At 44.8% G+C, this 26,114-nt stretch overlaps 1 protein-coding gene across 1 annotated transcript in view; it reads left to right on the top strand.

Annotated features, from left to right (window-relative positions):
* MELK (maternal embryonic leucine zipper kinase) overlaps nt 1-24,731 on the top strand; it is a 196,000-nt gene extending 171,269 nt beyond the window's left edge. The window contains exons 17-18 of the mRNA XM_085641101.1: nt 16,152-16,255; nt 24,415-24,731. Of these exons, the coding sequence (XP_085497227.1) occupies nt 16,152-16,255; nt 24,415-24,592 (282 nt within the window). The 3' untranslated portion in view covers nt 24,593-24,731. The remainder of the gene's footprint in view (nt 1-16,151; nt 16,256-24,414) is intronic.
* Nucleotides 24,732-26,114: the final 1,383 nt, after the last annotated feature.

Below are 26,114 nucleotides of genomic sequence, written 5' to 3'. Positions count from 1 at the left end.
CAGGACCATCTCCCCTTCAGGAAGCACCTCAAGACCTGGCTATTCGAGCAGTAACAGCACCCCCCTCCCTTCAGCGCCTTGAGACCCTCACGGGTGAGTAGCGTGCTCTATAAATGTATTGATTGATTGATAAATCAAATATGCTAATCATTGAAAGACCAATCCATAACACAATTTGCGTTAGGCAAAAGATTCCAGGTCTAACAGGAGCACTTAAAGGAATGTAGGGCTACGGTGTGTTACTTGTGTCAGTTAACACCAGCCAAACAATTTCCACACCCGCTCAAAAATGGTTCTGAGGCATTCCCAGAGGGCAGGGGTATAGACAGACACAATCACCGCAATAGTACAGCAGTCCCCCAGTCCTTTTCAGGCTATGGGTATGGGTCAGCAGCAGACAGCAGTCCTCCCATTCCTCTTCTCCTGCTGCAGTAGCCACTAAAACAATTATAGTTTTCTCTTTGTGGTGCATCCCATCCAGCGGAAGGCATGGTTTGTTTCCTCTAAAGATGGCAATCCATCACATCCAACGGATGGGTCTTAAAAATCGTTCAACATGGATATGGTTGCCTCTTCTTTTTGCCCTGCCAAATATTCCCGCCACATCCAAACAAATTTCATTTGAGTGCATTCTACTCCAATTTCTCGCAATTTCCTAGTCCTTAATGCGCACGGGCAGAGTGGTGTCTCTTGATTGTTTTGGACTTCTGGGCTCTGATATCTTCCTGCAGACACTTGGTGCATCTGCCCTACACCACATTTTTCTGGACATGTTGGTGCTGCAAACTCTATCAGCATCCTTACCAAAAGTCATGACTCTTCCGTTTTGGACATTCCATTACTCTGCCAGCATTCTTTGCTCCCCGTCACTCCCTGACCAGGTACATCCGCCCCGTTTACCACAAAACTTTTTCCCCGCAGGGAATCACAACGCGGTTGTTACAACGACCATGTTGTGATTCCGCATACCATTACTCCGCAAGTCGGAACAACACCTTCCCTAGTGTCCTCACAGACTGGGGTTGGAATAGTAAATTATACTATTCCAACATCCAGCGCCCCTTCCCCCTCCACAAGTCGTTATGACTTGCAGAGTAATGGTATGCGGAATCACAACACGGTCGTAACGACCGCGTTGTGATTCCCTGTGGGGAAAAAGACTGCGGGATGACGACATACATTCTTCACCCCACCCTTGCCCTGTCAGCCCGTCACATTGCCTGGTCAATCACCTCTCCTCTGCACCTGGCTCCCACTGCGACAGGCCATTCAGTTCTGGTAGGAAAGAGAATCTGAGCGACCAAGTCAGCAGAGTTGCATTGGTGGAGCGGCATGGCTGCAGTGCTAACACTGCGGCCAGAGGGTCAAGCTGGAGGGATGCGTAGATGGCCAAACTAGGTTCCGGTGCGGGTTTCCTCCCTCTGTGAGCTCCCCTGCCTTCATGTCCGCTCACATCATTGACATCAGTGACTACTCAACCATTCGCTGACCTCTGGTGCCCGCTGGCGCACCTTTGCAGTGGTCCACTTTCTGTCTATCAAACATTTGTCTACCAACCAACCGCAGCTTAAATGTAGAGGCCTTCTAGCCCTCGCAACATCAGAATGCTCAGAAGTAACTGCCCGGTCGCTGCAAGGTTGCAGCGGAGGGGGAACGCTTCACTTATACTCGCAATTAACTCTGACAGAGAGGGGCCCCGGGTACCAGCAAAGGGTATTTGAACCAAATCTGCCTCTGCAAGCACGAACATGTGCCCCCAGCGTCCCCTATACCAACTCCAACTGCGCTCATCACTTTCAAACCGCACATGATCCATTTGCCGCATGTGACAAAAGTGCAGACTCGCTAAATAGTACAGAATACCTCTTGTTTAAAAACACTAAACTGGCTGGCAATGCTAAGAGGGCACAGTTCAAGCTGCTCTCACACATGTAGGTATTTGCATGACTCCGGCCATCTGCTCCTTAGAAATAGGATCGAATTTTTTCAACCTACAAGAAATGTAAGAGCATCCAGCTTGACCTTAGCTAATGTTATAAAGATCAGGAAGGCCAGAGCGGGTGGCCACTCTTACTTTTATGGCAGCCACCCACTGGAACTTGCTCCCCTGGACATTTGATGCTCTGAGGACTATTTCGTATTCAGGAAAAAGCTGAAAACCTGGCCCTCCCCTGACTAATGTGGTTTTAACTTCCACCTTTACTTCTGCTGAAATCAAATGAAAGTTACTAGCGGCAAGATATTCCTGCGGGGATGAATGTCTACACTCTGTGAAAAACTTCAAATAAATGGCAGCCTGGACCAGCCCCCAGAATCGTACTCCTATGCCACTGAGAGGCGCAGGGCTCGTTCCTGCCCTAGGCTCAGTGGGTACGGCCTTAACGAAGGGCTAGCATCTCTCCCCTAAGATTCACACAATCGACACCAAAGCATGGAAGGGTAACTGTCGCCCAAATCTACACTAATCATCTCGCTTCTCATTTTGTTCAACCTGAATCAACAAGCATAAACACAAACAGCTCAACAGATTTAACTATGGCAGAGGTAACCTCGGAGTAAACTTTTACCACAACATGAATCACAAATCGAAAGAACGTTGAAGCCAAAGCCTTTCAGAGTATTCAATGCCATAAAGTACGAACCCCCTGAGGCTCCTCGATCAGCTCACATAATTTATCAGTGCCTCCTATGATGCAAAGGCCAAAGCTCTGTTATGGCAGTCATCCAAAATGGAGGTTCAAGTTGACCTTTTACAGTCATTGACCCTCTTTCTAGCAGATCTGAGCTCCAAGCTGGATTCTATAGAAGCTAAAATCCAAGAAGAGGCAGGAGGGTTCTGCCTCCATCATTGTCAAAATGTAGTCACTCCCAGAAATTCTATCTTATCTGGCTGCCACTGTCAGAAGTGCGGCCGGAATAGCCATAAACCAGAACCCAGCAGTAAATCCAGAATGTACGGAAGAGAAAAAACTCTGGGTCGAACAACTTTACATTGAGGGCAGGGAAAGGCTTTCAAGAAGAACGAAGGGAATGCAGCCACAACCTATCCTTAAACAATATCCTAACCCCGACCGCAGTACATACATCCCTCTGCTAGCTGAAGGTGACAGCAAGCAGGTAGAATTCCCTCCAACCCAGACCACCCAGCTACTCTCTCGGAGAGCGAAGAAAAGACTTTAAAAACCTCTTAAGAAAAGCATATTAGCTTTAAAAAAAAAATAGTTAAGTAGCCTAGCGTTGAATGCCGCAAACCTCTCAAATCTTGTGTTAAGTGCAAACCAGTCTTTCTGTATACAATATTTGGCCCCAGTTAGGGCCCAGTGAACAACTCAGGAGCTATTCCATAAAGGCTAACCCATGAGGCAAACATCCACTCTCCCCCAACTAAGAGAAGAGTGGGAGTGGACGCAAGCACCCAAGTTGAATCTGAGTCCTGCACAGAAACCCCTGAGTCTCAAGAAACCCGCACCATTAATGCTTCCACATTTAAATCCAACCATTCAACCCTATTAGTGCCATGGTGAGCCCCACCACACCTTCAACCTGGGGATCCAAATTACCTAACGGCCGACGTGAACTCTGTACAAGACCATTAAAAATAACTAATTCAGACGCTCCAGTTGACATCTCGATGCTAGTGTTCACCCCCTACTGCAGCATAAGGTGCCACTACGAAGTACTAAATAGGGGGATCATCTTATGCCTATTCAAACACGCCCCATCATTTGCCCATTTGTGCGCAGAAGATCTTGACTGGGTTATGTCCCCAAGACTCACTGGAGACACTCGTGGCGAGTCAACCATTGTAGGAATTCGCCAACAATCTCATCGGGACATAATGTTAAAGGAAGCAAATGTATTTGCAGAATGGGGATAGAAGTCAAGAAAAAACATCGTGAGAAATGCCCTCATGTGCTTCTGACTCTGCCCTCAAAGCAAAGGGCATACACCATACTAAGAGGCACAAACCGTACTCCACCTACCCATGAACACCAATTTGGACGTGGCAAAGAACAATCCTTCACCATATCCTGTGTAAACAAGCAAAGGGTGGTGCACTTCCAGGCTGCAACAAATGACTGGGGATCGTTGGCCCGGTCTTTAACAAGTCAAACTAATCAATATTATTAACATGGAAACCGGAAGTTTTCAGATGTGTCCATCCTCAGCCCTCAGTCATCAAGAATTACATGGAACTTGGTGGGAATCAATAAAACTAAGGAGTTAAAGACTATCTGAACATATGGGACATTCTCTGCCTCCAGGAGACTTGGGACACGGGCACAAGTCACTGCCAGGAATCCATGAATGTTTGTCCCCAGCAATTAAAAGCAACATCTTCGGTCGCCCTTAAGGAGGTCTGTCTGTTTGTGAAAAACGACCGCAAACTAGAATTTACAGCAATTGGTACCAACCTGCCAATGCTGCAGTACCTGCTCATGAAGGGCCTAAGATACCACTACAAATCCCACTCACTGTTGCTTCTAAATGGGTATTTCAATGCAGACAAACAAAAAAGGGAGGCTCTGCAAGAACTATATGTGGTAATTGAAGACCTGTTAAACCAATATCCAACTCGTGAAGCACTAGTCTCCATGAAAAACTCTCAAAGAAACGAGTGAGCTGGGTGTTGCCCTGACGCTGTGGTGAATTTGGGGGACTCATTAAAACCTACCTGCTCTTCCTTGTGGTCGCCTTGGGTGTCGCTGGCCTCATTCCCTCCCGCCGCCGCTCTGCTGACAACGCGGCCGCCGTGCGGAGGAAACTACACTCCCCAGACTCCCCAGCTCCGGAGGGTGGAACAGGTGACGCTACTCACGCGCCCGGAGGCGCTTTAAATCCGAGCATACGTCCGGGGGAGCGGGTGTTGCCCTGACGCTGTGGTGAATTTGGGGGACTCATTAAAACCTACCTGCTCTTCCTTGTGGTCGCCTTGGGTGTCGCTGGCCTCATTCCCTCCCGCCGCCGCTCTGCTGACAACACGGCCGCCGTGCGGAGGAAACTACACTCCCCAGACTCCCCAGCTCCGGAGGGTGGAACAGGTGACGCTACTCACGCGCCCGGAGGCGCTTTAAATCCGAGCATACCTTCCGCGTCGCGGGACAGCGCGCGGGCAGCGCCGGGCTAAGCGCGGGCCGTCTGTGGCCGTCCAAGGTCGGGTCGGGACAGCCCCTAACATTGTGCTCCCTGGCGTAGGTACATTCAGATAAGTTATTGAGTGACATTTATGCATCATTGAGTGTTTGGACTTGTGACCATTATTACGTGTACCGCACGTTTTGTGTCTCTGTACCACTGTGCACCATTGTGAGTTTAGCCTAGTACCATGGCTAAATGTATTATCAATACAAAAGGGGGGGCTGGGACACTGGATGCATACCTTAAACGAGCTGAAACGGCAGTGGCTAAAGAGATAGAATTAGTTGAATGGAGGTTATCTCTTGAGCCATTTAGCATTAATACTAATAACTCGAATATTGCATTGACTGCCGTTCCATTTGATAATTCTCAAGCATCAATGGTAGTGCCTCGAAGTCATGGACCACTAGATATATCAAATGCATCCTGCCTCCTTGCTCCTAGCCTGACGCCTTCCCCTCCTAACACACGTACTAGACAGGCACGGGCTGAGCCTGCTACCAGTGCCAAAGAGTTACCAAGAAAGCGGAAGGCAGATAGTGCCATCAAGGGCAGTAAACCGCGTGCAAAACAAGCAAGGAAAAGTAAATCCACTGTTGGCATGGGTCCTCAAGTAACTAGCCAATTGATCCAGGCTGATAAATCCAAAACTCATGTGGAGGGTACCCAAACAACAATCTCCCCAATACTCAACCCCATTGAGGGCGACCAAATGGCCAGTTTTTTGGGGGTTCTAGAGGAGCGCTTCAAGGCCCTGATCAATCCAGTTATGGTAAAACTTGAGCTAATCGATTATAGACTAGCAGCCCTGGAAAGTAAGGTATCAAATCAACAGGGTTCTCTGACTATGAATAAATAAACGGGTACTCGTTCTGACTCAGTTCTCACACAAATACCTGTAAATATTAGCTCGGATGTCAGAGCTCAGATATTTAGAGAACAGGCAGGGGCTCAGATAACTAATGTAACAAATAATTCTATTCCCGTAAGAGACACCACCGCTGGCTCCTGGGGGCCATAGAGACCATTTAAATGGTATTCCTTACTCTTCCCAAAAAGCCACAAATCTCCATCTCCCTCCTGAGGCGTGCCCATATTCCATCATTCTGGCAAACGTCCCTAAAATATTAGATGGTAAAGAGGAACACTGGTCATCACTTAAGAATAAAGCACTACATTTTCTGAACTCCAGAACAGTCCTGGGTGATAATCTTTACAATAATTTTAAGATGGTTCGAAGGGTAGACTGGGTTGGTGACACTAAAAAGGGCTTGGACGGAGATTGTGTTGTCAATTTTGCATCCCCCCAGTTGGTAGATCATATCCTTAGACAGGCAGGCTCACTGAGAATACACCAAGATCGTATTAACATTCTGCCCTTAGGGTTTTTCTACCCTCCTCGCCCTATAGTTATCAGCAAAGTGAGAGGCTTTGTTTCCTGTCCAGATTCCTATGTGAGACCCATTACTGTAAGTAATAGATTTGAGGCGTTGAGTTCTTTGGACTGCAATGACTGACTGGTTAATGGACAAGATCAGGGTCTGCGAGGACCTTCGTTAGCGATACCTTTTGTAGCCAACATACCATCTGATGTAGATCCATTTGATGTAACTCCACGGGAATCCAGAGAAGTGATCCTGACCAGTGATCCATCTAATACTAATAGCACTCCGCTAGTAGTACCTTAATATGAGGCTCCTGTTGGTGGAGACCTGCAGGAAGTTTCACTCTGTGGTAGGGATGAGGATAATGTCTTCTCATCTTTAGTTTCCTGGAATGTAGCAGGAATCAGGAACCAAGCTGTGTCATCTGATTGGTCCAAGTTTTTTGAAAATAAGGATATTATATTGTTGCAGGAAACCTGGTCAACTGTTTTAGATTATAGACCTGGTTACCTCAGCTTTTATGTCCCCGCTGTCCCAAGTCTCCATGGAAGAGCTAAGGGGGGGGTCTCTTAACCTGGATCAAACAGGATAGCGGGTATTCCTTGACTCAATTGGACACAAACAGTAATGATATCTTACTTGTTCAAATCTAGCGCTCAGGATTAAAGGATTTATTTGTTTTTAATATTTATGCTAGAGGGTTGCCAGGAGGTAAATCCTCAAACTGTGGAGGAGCTGGACCAGCTTCTTGATGTATTTTGCAAACTGGGTCATGTCATTGTAGCGGGTGATTTTAATTGTTGTTTTGAACCTCTGGATGCTAATGATATTGATCTCACTCTAGAGGAGGATCGTACTTGGAACATCCCCAATCTGACTCTTGCGCCAGTAAATAAATGGACCGAGGCTGTACTTCAGCTTAAGGCACTTTGCCTGGGCCAAGGTCTACGCGCAATCAATGGTACATCAGCATCCGACAAACAGGGGGCTTTTACGTTTAATAATGGTCTACGTAAAAGTCGCATCGACTATATACTGACTAACAAAGAACATTGGTCAAGTATTAAGAATTTGAAAGTGATGGAGAGGGTGGAGAGTGATCATGACCCCCTATTACTATCATTCCAATTATTTCATATTAATAGTCAAGAGACTCCCCCTATGACGGTGGAAATTGTTCCATCTAACGATTCAAGGCGAGTCAAATGGTCTAATTGCCTACTGAATGAGAGGCAAATTTTAACAATAAAGGATTTAACCACTAAAGCCACAAATGACCTACAGATTTGTATAGCTCAGAAGGACAACATGGGAAATGCAAATAATATTCACATGAATCTATTTAACCACCTTAGCGTTTTTTTTTTATAAAACAAACTCATGCCAAACCCAACAGACCAGCCCGAAAGGAGGACCAATGGTATGGGAAATCATGCAGCACTGCCTATCGGGCTTTGTCTGATGCAGTTAAAACTAAGGATATATCTTGTATTAGGGCTGCCCGTGAATCATATAAAAAAGCTCAATTGGATGCTAAACGAGCATGGGATCAGGATTATTGGAATGATCTCTGCTCAGCCAGTAAACAACGATCGATGTAATCTTTTGGGACCTGGTCAGGTGGGGTAGGGGTCAAATAAGAGAAGAACCAATTAACTTTGTACCTCCCAACCTGTGGGTTACGCATTATGCATCCCAGTTTGCTCCCTCGGATGCTTATGAAGAGAGTTGTATACCAATTATTTCTCCTAATATGGTTACAACTCCTTTGGCTTTTGATTTAAATGAGGTTCATAAGGTCTTGAAATCTATCCCTACAGGAAGAGCACCAGGTTTAGATATGGTTCCAGCTGACCTGTTTATACACGATAAAGATCTTTGGGCACCTTACATTCTTTCCCTAGCCAACTGCATATCGAATGGCTCACCCTTACCTAATACTTGGAAGGGCGCCCAGATTATCCCGATTTTTAAAAAGGGAGATCGCTCTGATCCGGGTAACTACAGGCCCATAAGCCTGATCAATTGTATACAGAAGGTGGTAGCAAGGCTTGTCCTATTAAGGATACAGGGATGGATAGAGGAGGAGGAAATTCTATCACCATTACAGGCAGGGTTTCGCAGCCACACAAGTACCATTGATCAGGTATTTAGGTTTTTATTAATTTACTGGCGGGTGATTCAGTTGGGAGATGGCATGAAATTTGCAGCCTTCGTTGACCTTAAATCAGCTTTTGATTTAGTCCCTCGAGCAAAAATGTGGTCAGTTTTTAAAGACCAAGGAATGCCTATTGACATTTTACTTTTTTTAATCAAATTGCACGAGGATAATTTTGCTCAAGTAAGATGGAACCAATCAGACAGTGTTACAGATAAATTTTCAATTGCTAGGGGAGTTCGTCAAGGGTGCGTCTTAGCCCCGACCCATTTTTCTTTATACATCAACAGAGTAATCAACTATTTCAAGGAAACACCAACTGATGCCCCAAAATTGGATGGCAAGCTGATTCCTCTGTTGATGTTTGCCGACGACACCTTATTAATCTCCCAAGACACAGCAGGGCCTTCAAAAAGCCATAGATGTGTTTCAAATCTTCTGCAAGGACCACGGACTAATCGTAAATGTGACCAAGACGAAGTTCATGGTCCTGCATAAGACCAAACATGTCAGAGGGACAGTGCTGATGAATGGAATAAAATTAGAACAGACTAGGGTCTTTTCATATTTGGGCATAACCCTTGCACCAAAGTTAGAATGGAAACCGCATGTAGATCAGGTGACAATAAAGCACGCACAGTTAACTGGTGCATTAATAAAAGCACTACATTCGTCCCATACTAAACCTATGATTCCAGCGCTCAAAATATATGAAGCTAAGATAGGTTCAGCACGTCTTTATGGGGCAGAACTCTGGGGATTTAGTAATCTTACCCAACTGACTAGGGCCCAAAACAAGTTCTTGCGGATGATTACTGGCCTCCCGACCTCAACTCCCCTAATCCCCCTGTATTATGACCTGGGGGTCCTACGCCTTGAGGATATTGCAAGATACAGACCAGTGGCTTATTGGAGGAGGCTTTGGGTTACCCCTGAACTCTCCGAATACGCCCGGGCTTTTCTGGATGTCAGGGGGTCTGACAAGGGGAATAAGATTCTATGGATGAGGGAGGTCAGGTTACTGTATTCTGCAATGGGCCTAGCAAGCTTATGGGAGGAGCCTTCAGCACATACTTTTCCCCCCAGGAAAACCCTAAAAGACTTGTACTGGCGGGTGGTCTCTGAAAGAAGATTTGGTTCAAGTATTGGTCCATCTCTAACTTCGGACTTTCTGGCACTTAAGGATAAACCCTTCTTTGAAAATTATTTGGACTGTATCACTGTCGTTGAGGACAGAAAGCGATATCACCAATTCAGGGTGGGCACCCTTCCAATTAATAAATTTGTTGCAAAATGGCGTAATGACTTAAAACCCGATTGTCCCTTTTGCCCAGCTCATCGGGAAAATATCGCGCATATTTTATTCATTTGTCCAGAGTACAAAAAACCAAGACAGGTTTGGATTAAACCAATCTGTCTTTTATTTGGTTTTCCGACAGGGGTTGAGGCTTTGCGGTGTCTTAAGTCAAACACATCTCAAACTGTGATTATTGCTGTTTCAAAATGTCTCCATTGGTTCTGGATCATTCGTGCTTATAAATTACGCCTCGTCTGATTAATTGACAATTTTTTAAAAATTTTTTAATGTATTTTAAATGTATGAGATATTTATTTATTTATAATTCCCGCTGCCATGAATGCCCTTTTTGCAGTCTATGTAGAATCTATGGTCCCCCCTTTTGCCTTCTGTACCCCTCTATTTATTTTATAATTGTTTATTACATGTGTCTTTTATGATGATAAATCGAAATAAAGACTTGAAATTGTAATCGAGTGAGCTGCTCCAGGTTTTTCTTCTAACATTCAGGTACGTTGTAGGAACTGGGGTTTCTGGTTGTTCCTGTATGCACCTTGTACAAGCAGGAGCCGGCACTCTAGCCAGGGCAAGCTAGATATATACTAAAAGATAACATGTGCTCACGTCACCCGCTGGGCTTAAGGGCATGACCGACATTTCCCATTTGCCATGGGGCATCTCGGACCACTCCCCGGTAATGATCACATTTACACTTTCTACCCCGCGTAACCGCAGGATATTCCCAATTCATCCGGGATACCTCAAAATCCCCACAATTCGCAAGGCCCTTCAGGCGACGACCAAACACTATTTTGCTGAAAACATGGACCCCGAGGTGGGCCCTGCGACTCTGTGGGAGGCGTACAAAACAGTCCTTCGTGGACAAGCAATCTCAATGATTACAGACTATAAGAAGACCCAGCAGCGTGAGGTGCTTGGGCTCGAGCAGGGGGTAAGAGAGGCAGAGGCCGAGCACGCCCTGCACATCGATGATGACACCGCACATACCACCCATATGGCGCGGCAGGAATATCGCTCCTATCTTTGGGAAGCCGCACGAGCCAAACAAACGGCTGCACGGCATACTGTTTACGAGCTGGGAGACAAGGCGGGCAAACTGCTGGCCTGGCTTGAAAGGCGGGAACGGGCGGAGCGTTGGGTGGCGCGGATCAGGCTAGATTCAGGTGACTATACGTCGGAGCCGCGGCAAATCGTAGAGGCCCTAGCGGCTCACTACAAAAAGGTCTATACGCCGGAGGCCTCGTCCACGGTGGCAGAAAACGAGGCCTTTCTCCGGGACATCGGGATGCCGCGGCTTGCCCCGTCGGAAGCAGAAGCCCTAGAGGCGGACCTGACGGCGGAAGAGCTCACATTAGCAATACTCGCCCTCCGTGCCGGGAAGGCGATGGGCCCGAACGGAATTCCGGTGGAATTCTATAAGCTGAACGCTGCCCACATAGTCCCGCATCTACTGGCCATGTACAACGACAGCATGTCTACAGGGATACTCCCCCCAGACCAGAGAGTAGCTACCATAGTGGCGATTCCGAAGCCTGCCAAACCAGCGCATGAGTGCGCTTCCTATCGCCCAATCTCATTGCTGAATGCGGAGGCAAAGATACTGGCAAAGGTGCTGGCGATGAGGCTGCAGCCCTATCTTGCGACCCTGATACACCCGGACCAATCGGGATTTATGCCGCACCGGAACACCGCCTTAAATATACGGAGGCTCCACGGGATTCTCGAGCGCCGCACCTCGATAGAGGAGGACGCGGCCATCCTCTCGTTGGATGCGCGGATGGCGTTCGACCGGGTGGAATGGCCGTTCCTCTTCGCTGTCCTCCGTCATGTAGGACTCGGCCCCAAGATATGCGCGTGGATTCAGCTTTTGTATACCGCGCCACTGGCACAGGTGGTGGTCAATGGCCATATCTCAGACCCCTTTCCGTTGGGTCGAGGGACGCGGCAGGGCTGCCCCCTTTCCCCGCTCCTCTTTGCTTTGGCGCTAGAGCCGCTGGCGGCCTGGTTGCGGCAGGACCCGGTGATCCGAGGACTAAAGTGGACAATGGGGTGGGAAGATCGCATTTCCCTCTATGCTGACGACATCCTGTTATACTTGGCCTCCCCTGCGCGCTCGATCGCTTGTCTCCTGGATATATGTGCATCATACGGGAGGGTGTCTGGCTACGAGATTAACTGGGAAAAGTCCATTGTCTACATGCTCCGCGGCTCCCCACCTCGGCTCCCGCGGTGTTGTGAGATTCGGGTGGTGACGGACGGTTTCAAATATCTGGGCATATATGTTACAGCTGACAGGGACCGTTTTGTGGCTGAAAATCTAGCGAAGCCGCTGAAGCGGTTTCGTAGCGATGTCAAACATTGGCGCACCCTGCCCTTGACACTACTGGGGAGGGCCGCCCTCTTCAAGATGATGGCTCTCCCTAGATTTTTGTATATACTCCAAGACACCCCCTTCCCGGTGCCACCATCGTATTTCGCCGCCGTCAATGCGGAAGTCACCAGCCTACTATGGGAAGACAAGGCGCCGTGGATAGCACCCCACAAGCTCACCAGGGGGTGGTATGATGGTGGGATAGCCCTCCCAGACTTGTGACTGTATTATTGGGCATCGCAGCTTACGGTGATCAACCAGTGGTTGCATGCGCCAGGGGAGGACCCGGCATATCGTATGGATCGGCACCTGCTGGGGGCTGCAGGGGTCATGGGAGCGCTCTATAATCACAAGAGGGGTCGCTGCCCCCCAGGCCCCACGGCACACACCCTCTGGCTATGGTTCGAGGCGCAGCGGGCCCTCGGCTGGGCTGGGAAAATAACCCAAGCTACTCCGTTGTGGGAGGCGAAACAATTGGGGGTATTGCGCACTACCAAGGGGTTCCGTCAATGGGACCTAATTGGCATCTCCAGGGTGGGTGACCTTTGGAAGAAGGGAGAAGTGGTCACATTTGCCCAGCTGCAAGCAGATTTCGACTTGGCCTCCACCGAAGGGTTCAGGTACATGCAAATCCGGCACGCACTCCAGGCAGCAGTCCCGCCCGGAGCCCGGCTTCCGGAGTCGTCTCCTCTCGAGGACCGGCTCCTCACAGAACACCTGACACAGAGGGCGACCTCCCTAACATACCGAAACCTGATAAACAACCGGCCAGATCCATTCGCAGCCCTGAAAGACCGATGGGAGGCCGAGCTGGGGGAGTTCGATGAAGCAGACTGGCAGGCGGTGCTTTCATCCCCTAGGGAGGTGGGCGTCTCATCTAGACTGCGTCTGGTCCAACTTAAAATTCTGCACCGCACATACTACACTCGGACACTCCTATTTAAACTTAACCGAACTGACTCCCCGCTATGTCTTAGGCAGTGTGGGATGGAGGGAACCCTTCTACATACACTATGGGAATGCCCGGCCATAACTCTGTACTGGAAGGGAATTCTGCGCACGCTCTCCCAAGTGACCAAGGTCCCAACACTCCCGGAGCCACGGAGATGTCTCCTCAATGTCTGGGAGCAGACTGATCACAACAAGATCACGCAACTCTGGGTAACACTGGGACTTATGCTGGCGAAACGCAATATAGCCCAAAAATGGGGCTCTAGCCAAACTCCAACCCTCGCCCAGTGGTCCCGAGACATGGACTCCACAATGGTGGTCGAAAAAACTGTCTATATTCACAGAGGCTGCCCCAAAAAATGGACCCGGGTGTGGGGTGGGTGGAATGCCTATAGAGGAAATACATGTGAACCCCCCGAGCGACACATCAGACCCAGACCTCAGTGACCCCGAATAGACGAGATATCATTGGTCGATGCAATGTGATAAATACTGTCTTGCAAAGCAAAAAGGAACTCGCTGCCTTTTACCATGTCATGTATGTTCCACGGCACTCTCACTGGACATCTAATCAACTGAATCTGATGCTAATGTGTATTGTTTCATGTTTAAACTTTAATAAAAATATTTACAAAAAAAAAAAAAGATAACGTGCTCATCCTCTGGTAGTTTGGCACAGAGCAGTCAGGCTTATTTAAAGAGGCAATGTGTAAATTATTTGTGCAACACACAAACTGATTATATTTTTAAGTCATATAAGACCAAAACGACAAAAATACAATAAGTTTAACTGGAGTTATGAATTTTTAAATATTAAATCAAAATGTAGTGCTTAGTCATAAAGCGCCAACCAGGGGACATTGTGCAGCATTTGCAGTTTCTGCAATGTCTAGGCTCGACTTCTTTTGGGTATCCCTAAATGCCAATCAATTTCTCAAGGCCGGTCAACACTGCATTGGCTATCAGTTGATAAAAGGATCATGCTAAATCGCTGCGCTTTGCTTTCAAAGCATTGCATTACATCTGGCCAGATTACTTAAAACACAGTTTTGCATGGTAAACTTATATTGATCCCCAGAACAGGGGGGGGGGGGGTAGCTTAATCGCAGGAACAGCTAAACCCTGGAACACTCTTCCTATCACATTAAAATACAGTTGCAACGTATGCTCCTTTAGGAGAGCATTAAAAACCTGGTTTTTCAGAATATGATGCAGCTATTGTATCTTTCCGAATCCCACCATACAGAGCAGCGCCAAGAAGCCTATGGTAATTGAGCGCTTTATAAAATCAAATCCGATTTTAACCTACCCCTGACGCGATTTTATACTCTTTCTAATACACCAAAAGGGAGACACAAAAAAAGAACATCTTTTTCCCCTTTTTTCAATCCGAGTTCGGTCTGCCGCTTCCACTGCTGATAACATCACATCACAGCACTTGCCGATTTGGCAAATCATGCGACTGGGAGAAAACAGCTGCTGCTGTTCTGCTGTTTCATTGATGACAGCGCAGCCTTTGACAGGGTGGATCAAGCGATGCTGTGGAAAAAAACTGCTGGTATGAGGGACCCCATCCCTACTTTTACAGGCGATGTCCCAATATCCGGGGACTTGAGTTCATATAAAAATGGGCCACATTACAGCCACCGCTAAGGTTGGAGTGGAGTGGAGAAGTGTGGCTCACTGGTTAGAGACGGCAGACCCGTAAGCAGAGGACGGCCCGGGACCAGGGTTCAATTCCTGACGCGGCAGGGTCTTGGACCAGGGTCAGCGGACTCGATAATTCTCGCTTCGGTGCCTACTCTAGTCAGGGACCACACTCGGCAACTCTGGGCATTAGCTTGCCTCATCTTCACAACGGCCCCCCCAGACCGCCAGGGATGCTTGGTCGCACCTTGGAGATACCCATTAGGGACCATCTCTCAGGGTGAGCCAGGACGGGTTCCCCAGCGGTCGAAGCGCAGAGATACTCCTCCGGGAGTCGATTCTAGCGCTATATAAACCCACAATTAAATTAAATTAAGGTTCCAATTAACAGCGGCCTCAAAGGGGGGGGGGGGTCTCTTTAACCTTTACACAGCTGATCTTGGTAAAGCTCTAGAAGGCGCCAACCTAATTGAACCTAGGTTGGGAACATCAGGACTCCCCATCCTGCAGTATGCAGATGACATTGTCTGTATTGGGCGTAGTTGGCCATTCGGGCGAGGGTCCCCATTTGGGCACAACAGTGTATCCAATGTTTATTTGATATAATTTGCCGAAGGCCATTTTCTCAGCATGTCTTAGCTGTACTCTTCCCTATTGGTGCTTCCATTTGCATGGAAGCTGTGTAGTTCGGCAATAGTGTGCTTATTAGATGTGAGGGCGTTAAGTGACCGTGAGTGGTGTTTATCCGCTAGAGATATTGATACCAAAGGTGTAAGTAACTTTTTCATTCCACATATAAAAACAGACAACTAATGTATTATAAGTGCAGCTGCACAGAGAAACAACAAAAATGTAATTACCCTTTTAAAAACAAACAAAATCCTCATGTAAAGCTATCTGGCTCCTAAGTGGAGGATATGTTCTCATGTACTGATATTTGTTTTGAGTGGGATTGTCACTATAGCTTTACCTGTTAAAATACTAATTTCACCTTTACCTTGGCATTACCACTTCATCGTGTGTGTGTATAAAAAACATTTATCAGCTGGCCTGCATTAAATTATTTTATGGGTTATAGGGAGCAACATCCTCACTGTATATTTGTCCTTTATTTTGCACCACCTTCATTGTTCCTAATTTTGTTGTGACCTACGTTGAAGACTTTGTCAATTTACTTTTCAGGCTCAGTACAATGTGACCACAACCACGCTGTTAAATCCTGACCTTTTGCTCAATGAAATAACAAAGATCCTTCCAGAAAAACACGTGGATTATGTGCAGAAGGGGTAAGTATGAAACACCGGATAGCTGTTTAATTTTTTCCTCAGTAGTCCTAACAGGTTGATTACTTGGGTGGGTGACTGCCCCTACCTCATGGAAGCATCACAACCCTTGTCAGGGTGAACGCACAAAGGCACTAAATTAACCTGAGCTAAACACCCTGATAGCTATTGCACAGAGCAGAGCGGCTTAACTTAGGACAAAGTGTAAAGTATTAATGCAGTATCAAACCAGTAATAAAGTCAAAATGGAAAACACTAAAAATCTCAAATCAAAATCGAAGCATAGACAAATGCAATAAACAGGATGACACCAAAATGACAAGAATCAAAAAAGCTGAACCAAAGAGATTAATATTGAAAGATTTTAGGGAAGATAGCACCAAACCGCTCCAATGATATTCTACATATTTTGACAGATTGGATATCTTTAAGTCCCAACCAACCAAAGAAATACATCTCTAAGGACCGCAGAACCTCAGGGGAGGCAGTTAGAAACTCACAAGGTGTCAAGCCGATCCCACCAGCAAAGTCCAGGTCTAGTTATCTCTGGTCAGCTGAGTACTTCCAGGAAAAGGTCTCTTGCAGCTAGTGATGTCCTTTCAAGCCACACAAGAGGTTGGCCAACAGACTTGTGTGCTTAAGTCATTGTCCCAAGTACAGGGGGGAACAGATATAGACCTTAGCTGCTCATCTCGGGTCACAGACAGCAGGTCCAGTCATCTTCTGTTCTTCTGCAGGTCCCGAAATGGGAACCTTGAGGTGCTCCATGCACTAGCAAGTGGGTGGGAATTAATATGTGCACGCCCTAACCAATGGGGTAAAAGTTCCCAGGCACTAATTTTGAAGTAGTTCCTGTTTGCAAACATGCCTAAAATGTAATGTCTGGGCACATTGCAGATTGCAAAGGTTTTCAGCCTCACTAACTGTGGTAATCCTAGTGTCATCCCAAATCGAACACTAAAATCCAGTTTGAGGCAGGCACGGTACTCACAAACCCAGAGACAGAATTCTGGAAGAACAAAAGCAGGGTACTTCAGCAACCAGGCAGGGGATCCCCAAGAATTGTTTTGCCATCCAGTTCTCTCCCTTTCAAGTATACCCCAAGTGTTACATGTGGCTCAACAGACACGTCAAGCATGATTTGACACTGTAGTGTTACAAAGGATGCTGACAGAGGCTTATGCTAATTAGACTTCTGACAGTTCAAGCAGATAAAGGGAAACTTTCTAAAAGTTACTTTTCCTCGATATTATAAATGATTACACTATTGAATTGGAATGTTAACTAGTGTTCATTATTTTTCTAGCTAGTTCCATTCCAGAGATACAGTATTGGTGTTTAAATTTGCACTCTGGTTTTCTGCTCAGACAGTTCGGTCTGCTTCAGTATAAATATATTTTTGGGCCTTGTCACTATAGGGATATGGTAAAATTAATTTTCTACACATCCCACTTATTAAATGCCATGCACCGTAACTTGTGGGCTACATAGGAGTGGCTTGGTAATATTTAAAAAGGAGGTTGGTACCTATCAAAGGATGTTAACAGGTTGCAGTGCAGCAGTCAGGCTTCAAATTGAGGCCGAAGCCATGTTTGCCTTTTGACACCAGAGAATGGCACAATAAGCGCTACATTCCACAAATTGCATGTAACTGCTAGGCCTTGGGTGCACTTTTTACACCATGAACTAGGGACTTACAGACAAGTTAAATATACCACTTGGTAATAGGCCAATTCAACTATGTTTGAAAGTGGATCACAGGCACTTACATACTGGTTAGCAGGGGTAAAGTGCCTAGAGTTCTTAAGCCAACAGAGAAAATAATGTCCAGATAAGGTGAAACATCTGTGGTGAACATGCAGAAACGGAAGATTTCTTGTAGTTAACTAAAAGCCTGGGTCCCCATTTTTTTGTTAATGCATGATTTGGAGTGGGTGGTAGACTGTCACAAAGGTGATTTTAAAAAAATTATTTCATTATGTGGAGCTACAATTATTTGCAATGCTACTATTAAGTGGTTTTAATTGAGTCTCTGCTTTACCATCTCTGACCAGGGTCAACTAATAAGATTTAAACCATAAAGTATGTGGCAATTAAGGAACACATTATGCAGTAGCATTTAATAAATTATGAAACTCCATTTAGTTGTAGTGGTAAACAATGCATTTCTTAGTGTTCCTGAACTTCCATGCGAAATTCGTTTGTTACTAACATTTTCAATAGGTCCTGGAGAACAAGTATGCTTTTCATATTTAAGAATCCTTTGGATTTTGAGCAGCATTTGGGATTCTTTTTGTATCAATCTGTGCTGCAAAAAGCACAAAAGGGGCACACACTACAACTGAATGTGTGTCGTTATCCCGCACTCTTTTTGTCTGCAGGGAATCACAACGCGGTCGTTACAACGACCACGTTGTGATTCCGCATACCATTACTCCGCAACTCGGAACAACGACTTGCGGGGGGGGGGGGGGGTGTTGGATTTAAAATCCAACACCTTCCCTACTGTCCGCACGGACTGGAGTTGGAATAGTAAATTATACTATTCCAACATCCAGCGCCCCCCCTCCGTAAGTCGTTGTAACGACTTGCGGAGTAATGGTATGCGGAATCACAACGCGGTCGTTACAACGACCACGTTGTGATTCCGCATACCATTACTCCGCAAGTCGTAACGACGATTTGTGGAGGGGGGGGGTGTTGGATTTAAAATCCAACACCTTCCCTACTGTCCGCACAGACTGGAGTTGGAATAGTAAATTATACTATTCCAACATCCAGCGCCCCCCCCCCCCCCCCCCCCCCTCCGCAAGTCGTTGTTACGATTCCCTGCAGACAAAAAGAGTGCGGGATAACGACACACATTCAGTTGTAGTGTGTGCCCCTTTTGTGCTTTTTGCAGCACAGATTGATACAAAAAGAATCCCAAATGCTGCTCAAAATCCAAAGGATTCTTAAATATGAAAAGCATACTTGTTCTCCAGGACCTATTGAAAATGTTAGTAACAAACGAATTTCGCATGGAAGTTCAGGAACACGAAGAAATGCATTTCTTCGTGCTCCAAAACTAAGATATTGTGTGTTCAAGAATTGTGCTGATGTAGGCTTGTTTTCTGTTGCCTACCGCGTTATGACTTCTCAACAAAAAGCATGCTTACACATTCACACTTCTTGTGATAGATGTGCCTCTATTATTCTGCTTCCCCCAATTGTGCATTAGAAATGCTCTTCCGTTATGGGAGCAGTCAGTGTTCATTTAAAAGAAAATAAAAGGGCATCAGTAAATGCATTAGGTTTCGCCTATGTGATTTATATAATAAGCTTTTTTGTTGTGAGTGTAGCTTGCCGAGTAGTTGTACAATAGAAGTTACAGAAAGTTTGTTAAAGTGTTATCACATGTACAAAAAGACAATATATTGTGCTGTTACAAGTGGTATTATAAAGTGGGGAGATTAGATAAATGGTGAAGGACAAAGATTTAAAAAAAAAAATAACCTGTACCTGATAAGTAGGCTTGAAAATGGTGAAGCAATGTATGGAGCAAATAGGTCAAGGGTGGATAAAACCCACAGAAGTACAGCGCGAGCGCTGTTTTGCAAATACAAAAAAACAAGATTGTAAAAACTAGATAAAGTGGTGTTTGATTATTGTCCTTGTTGAGATTAACAAATGAAGATTAACTTTACATTTTTCAAATGACCATTTGAGCGGTTGTATAATAGTGAAAGAAAAACACTGAAAGTGAGATTCTTATTGAGTTGGGCAAGTTCTTTTTTTGGGGTTTTTTTTTTTTTTTTACAGATTTCCCTTACAAAGTTTTTTTATTTTGCTCTGCGCTTTTTTTTTCATTCTTGCAAAAAACGTGAACTTGAACATAAATTGAAACAATGAGTATATGGTAAATATTTGCACTTGCATTGGCATTGTTACTTAAGGTTTACACAGTACACTAACATTTTCAATGATTGTGCTATATACTTTTAAGTTTGTATGTTGTAACACTACTGTATTTTTTTTCAAGGCATTTGTTATAATAAGTCCTGCTGCCACTGCACCTGCTGTACCATTGAGATCCTGACCCTAGTGCCTGCTAGATAACTGCACTTTGCCTGTTTTAAGAATGCGCAGTTGGTGCGGTTGGTGTTCTTTATATTATAGAACAACGAAAATGAAGGAGGCTGTTTAAATTACTTTGGACAACTCTAATCATTTTTAGCAATTAAGCTAAAATGCCTGGGGTAATGTGAGCTAACTTAGACAGTGTTAGCCTGTTTTAGGAATGTGCAGTTCTTTGTTAAAAGTATAAAAATAAATATGAATGCTTTTTACAGCCACAGAAAGATGAACAGCAAAATTCTCACTATTGGGAAAATAAATTCTGCTTTAGTTTACAGAGTATCGCTGAATAACCATGTTGCTTATTCATATGGTCAGCTAAAAAAATACAGTAAACGATATAACATGTTTTGGTGTTAGAACAATACAATTTGCACAGTAAAGGCCAGGCCTAAAGAAAGCCAGTTTTACCACCTAGCTGCTTGATAAGCTAAACCCTTGTTGCAAAAGTGGAGAACTCGCACCGAAGAAAAAAACGTATTTTAAAATAATGGATACCTTTTGAAAAAAGAATAGCAGCACAAAACACGCATGCTCACAAAGACTAGCTTTGACGCCATGCGACAACAACGCCCAGCAGCTGGAATTTTCGAATTCACTGCTCTTGTAGCGATGCAGTCTTCCTTCCCGGCCAGTAGAAGGAACAAGCTGCTATCACAAAACTAGAGTAATACTTTTAGAGCAGGCACGTGACTGTGTTTACCATTACAGCGTCGGACAGCTGCAGCGGAGTCTTGGATTGTATACAGAAACTGTCCCAACGGATAAAGGAGGTTAAAACATCCCTTCAGAGCACCACAGAGCGTATTCATGTAAAGCACTGTAATCACTTTATTCGGGTTAAAACTACATAATACACCAACAACAAACACAAGAAAAAAAATTATTGTATTAGCGACAAACCTATTTTATTATCCGAACAATATAATAAAGAATGTGAAAATGAGTTGAAGGTTCCACCCACTAAAGCAGAGTTAAACAAGCACATTTTAAATGTGTGCAGCCAAAAGAAAAGTATCTGTAAATGGTAAACGTTGTGCAGCTTTAGTATGAGATAAAAAGTTCTAAAACATTTGGGCCCGGTGCCACTGCACTTGCTGCACCATTTAAATAAAGATGCTAGTGCCTGCAAGATAACCGAACTTGTGACTGCCTGCTTAGTTGTATAGCAATAATCAGTGTTTGGTGGGGTTCCTAGGGCTTTGGTGTAACTGCACCTGCTGCACCATTGAAAGCATGATCTTAGTGCCTGCAAGTTAACTGCACTTGTGTCTGCCCCTTTAGTAGTTAAGTATAGCAATATTTGGTGTTTAGAGGAGTTCTGACAACTTTAGGACCCGGTGCCGCTGCACCATTCAAATCAAGCCCTTTTTGACTGTGAGGTAACTGCTATTGTGACTGCCTGTTTAGTAGTGAAATCTAGCGATATTAGGTGTTTAAAGGGAAAGATAACAAAATGTAAACAGTATGCAGCATTAACCAAAAGAAAAAAGTTTGAACCACCAACGAGGATGAAAATGAGTAGTTGGGCCACGGGAAACTGATAAGAGGCACAGACTGGAGAACAGGCTACAACCAACAGAAACAGAAGAAAGTAAATTGGCAAGCATAGGGAAACCTAAAAATGCATGGTAACCGTGATCAAAAGTGCAGTGGCGGGGCCGGGTCAGTTAGTGTCGGGACAAGGTCAAACGTGTGGCTAAAAAAACATATTTCTGTAACTACTCTGTTGGTCTTTCACCTTCAAGTAACGGCATATAAAATAAAGCCCACCATAAATAAATAAATCAACTTAAAACTTCTGTTGGTTAATTGATTACTGCGAGTGTGTGTATGTAAACACTGAGCCACAGAATTGTATCCTGGTAGTGGAATTGAGACCTGTGTATTTTTAGTACTATGAGGTCCCAGTATTGTAAACGTGCATTGCACACAGGGTAAGATAGACTGGCACAAAATATAGCTTTAAGATTTAAAATGTGCTTCCAAAATATTGATTTCATAAATGCGCAGACTCGACCTAATACAAACATTTTTTGTATATAACTGGCCGTTAAAAGCACACACTCACCAGCTCAGCTGCTAACACCCTTACAATACCTGTCAAAGAGAATAGATCTTTGTAGTCTGAAGCTTCAAGTGAACTCCATCAATTATAAGCAATTCCAGCTTCCAGGCCGCCTTTGCATTCGCAGGTTGACCAGTGCACACATTACATTTCTTTCGGGCAGCAGGCTCCCTGGCAAGAAGGCTTGTTTCTTGTTTAGCTGTCTTTCTCTACCCCTGCTTCCCATCACAGGAGACTCCTGCGCTCCTTTCACTTTCGAGGAGTCCTCTCAACTGTCAGAATTAACCGTCCTGGGGCGGTTGACTTCGAGGTAAAACATTAGGAAACTGCTTTTCTTAAAGTATGGGCATGTCGTGCCCTAAAGATTCCAGTGGCTCTAGTTTTAGATCTTCCCTTGGTCCACAATTGGGTCTTTAAGAAGCACATTGAGAGAGCATGCAGGACAACACTGTGCGTGTAGTAATAGCGTTCTGGGAGGCCCATTGACATTCAAGTAGGCAAACCTTAAAAAAGTGAAGCAAAATGTCTGTGTCTTTACAGTACTCTAAGACACCTCTTGAAAACGCACTGCTCTGAGAAGTGTCTCGTGTAACCTGAAATTGCACGAATAATTAAACAAAACTTTTTTGTAACAAATAAGGAATCTTCATTTCCACCATGCTTGGATTACGTTTAAATATAACAGTTGTTCCATAATCGAAAAGGCCTTCAACAGGACATTAATGCGCAACAGTTTCACCTCACATAAATGTGTATTTGTAAAGTGCGCGTTCACCCCAGCAACGGGGCATCTTGGCGCTGAAATAACAGATGTAAATTGTTACCCAACTCAATGGTACTCATTTTATCGACCTCAAATGGATGAAAGGCTGCGTGGACCCGCCGGGATTTGAACCTGTGACCATGTGGTCGAACACAGGCCCCTGCACTCAATGGTACTCATTTTATCGACCTCAAATGGATGAAAGGCTGAGTGGACCCGCTGGGATTTGAACCTGTGACCATGAGGTCGAACACAGGCCCCTGCAGAGCTTGCATAGTCCACTGAGCCACCAGACCCCGCCTTAGTATCAGTTAACTGTTTAACCCAGCAATCCTCATCATAAATGTGAACTGTTATCCTTTCCAAAGCGCCTGACAATTTGGTGCACCAGGTCTCCAGCTTTTGTTTTAGAATCATTGATTCTGTTGTGCTCTAAACTATTTTTTGCTGTAATCTGCAAGTAACGTAGCAGATGTGAAATCTGTTGCAAGTGCAGTTAATTCACTACCGGCAACAAACGCGCACAAACAGTGGCCCTAGTTATTTATTACTGGCCAGTTGGCTGAAAATCCCTCTTTCTGATTGGCTCAGTCTAAAAATGTACTTGAAGAATGTCATCAAATCGCTCACAAGGGGGTCGAACATCCAGTTCTTGCAGCGATGTGGCTGTCTGATGCTTTCCTTACTCTGGACTCCGACATTCCTAGAGGAGCCCGGCCTTTGCACCCTATCAATTTAAGGGCCCGGGGCTCTCTTCCTTGCCAGTCTGGGCAGATTAAGGGGCAACATTGTTATTGGAAAAAAAAATTGATGTTATATGGTTTTCGTCTGGGTCTTCTAATAAACGTTAACCATACATTTTATAGCACCTTCTCATGTATATTTTTCAGAACGTTTTCAGTTTTCGGAATGTAGGGGTGTGCTTAATTTCTCTCCACGGGAATTCGACCGTGCCCAATTAATATACAGCCCTGAGTTTCAGCATTGTTTAAAGCGTAGCAGACACCTCTTACAAATGCAGTCCTTTGCGCGATTTATGATGTTGTGAGTGGGATTAATACTTTCGCCTTAAGTAGTTTGAGCCCCTTTCCATGGGCCTGCTGGTGCTCGAGGGCTGAGCCGAATGAACGTGTATTTACTTCCTGGTCTGCATGCTGTGACAGATTACCTACCAATCGACTTCATTCATGACTTTTTCCTTTGTCTTCCGTCCAGCTACAAACTGAAGTGCCGCACGCAGTCCGATTTTGGCAAGGTGACGCTGCAGTTTGAACTCGAAGTGTGCCAGCTGAGCAAGCCCGAAGTCGTTGGGATCCGGAGGCAGCGGCTTAAGGGGGATGCCTGGGTCTACAAAAGATTGGTAGAAGATATATTAGCCAGTTGCAATGTGTAACGACGTCACACATTCTGTAGCATCATTTCTGCCTTAGTGGACACATTTTACGGTTTCTTTCAGTTCAGTGTACACGAACAACTCACTGACCTGTTTAAATGGGCCCGTTCTAAGGACCATTTTCTTTATTTTTAATAATATTGTTAATAGTTGTAATATATATATATATATATATATATATGTCTCACTCGTTCTGTACCATAGCTGTGTATGCTGTCTGCCAATTTTACATGTTAGTTCAGTGTTGTACAGATGTAAACTGATTTTTATTTTTGTCAAGTTAAAAGAAAAGATGGTAATAAAAGATAATTTTAAATGTGATGATTTGTCAGTAAAAGGATGGTTGAAATAAAGTGCATACTAATTTTGAAACTTAAAGCGCTTTGGTTTGTGTCACCGACTACGGTTATTTGTTTTTACAGTGTTTTGCATAAATGAAGAGCAATTTAAATGAAGTCACAATATGTGAGTTTCAAAAAGGGTGAACGCATAGTCCTGTTCCTGTCTGCGTCTTGAGTAAGATTTATTGAGTCCGTTAACCGAAGCCACAGCTGTAGTTCCCCAGAGTTCCACTATATGCTCAATAAGGTGAATAAAAAATAGAATTCATTCCAATAAATGTGTTCTTTTAAATCCGCATCGATTGGCTTCAATTGGGAACTGAATTGAAGCAAAGCTGAAACTGGACCAGGCCATCCATCGCGCTCTTCTCTTCATGGACTTTCCTTACTGATGGTGAAGAGCTGTTGCCAGGGTGTAAGTAGTGATGCAGGTCAATACATTCCAGTTTAAAAAAAATTGAATTGTGTTCTATTGTTCCTCAGGAACACAATCAATCTAGAAAGGAAAGGCCATGTGGATTATTTTGAAACTACTCTTCTCTCGTTAAATACCTATCCGTTTATAAGCAGGATATTAAGTAAAATATACCAGTGGTACTAAATAAAACGTAAGACTGCATTGGCTCCTTGTCACTGTTTGAATCAGTTTCAAAGTGGTTTGTCAGCTCTCTGCACTTTACTTGAGTAAACACGGCTGTGTCTAAATTTGTCGCCAATGCCACCTTCACACTGAGCACCTACCTAGTCGGGAAATCAAAGACTCACAACGCACATACTGACAGACTATATCTGGCTTTAGACCAATAATCTGAAGTAACATGTGTTATGTTCATTGTAGTGTTTTGTCTCGTGCTTGCAAGCACGAGTTCATGTGGTGTTGTGTTATGAACTCTTGGTTCTTGGCACGATCAGGATGTTCTAGATTAGAACACCTGATCGGGTCCAAGAATCAAGAGTTGGCAGTTGAGGAAAACCAGCCGGAGCTTGAAGACGTGTAACCGCTGGTGCTTCCTTTATTTCTTCATTGGAAATAAACTTATTTCTAAGTTTACCCATCTTGAGTACATCATCTTTACTCAACAAACTTGGCGACGAGGATGGGTCTTTGTTCCTCAGGTTTGCTAGTTGGTGGTGAAATTCAGGAAGGGTATCAAAACCTACCTTTCACAATTTTAGTGCCC

Source organism: Triturus cristatus, chromosome 2_2 (genome assembly GCF_964204655.1).
Source record: "Triturus cristatus chromosome 2_2, aTriCri1.1, whole genome shotgun sequence".
NCBI classification, from domain to species: Eukaryota; Metazoa; Chordata; class Amphibia; order Caudata; family Salamandridae; genus Triturus; species Triturus cristatus.
Note: the sequence above shows the minus strand (reverse complement) of the source record. Positions and strands in the feature narration are given on the sequence as shown.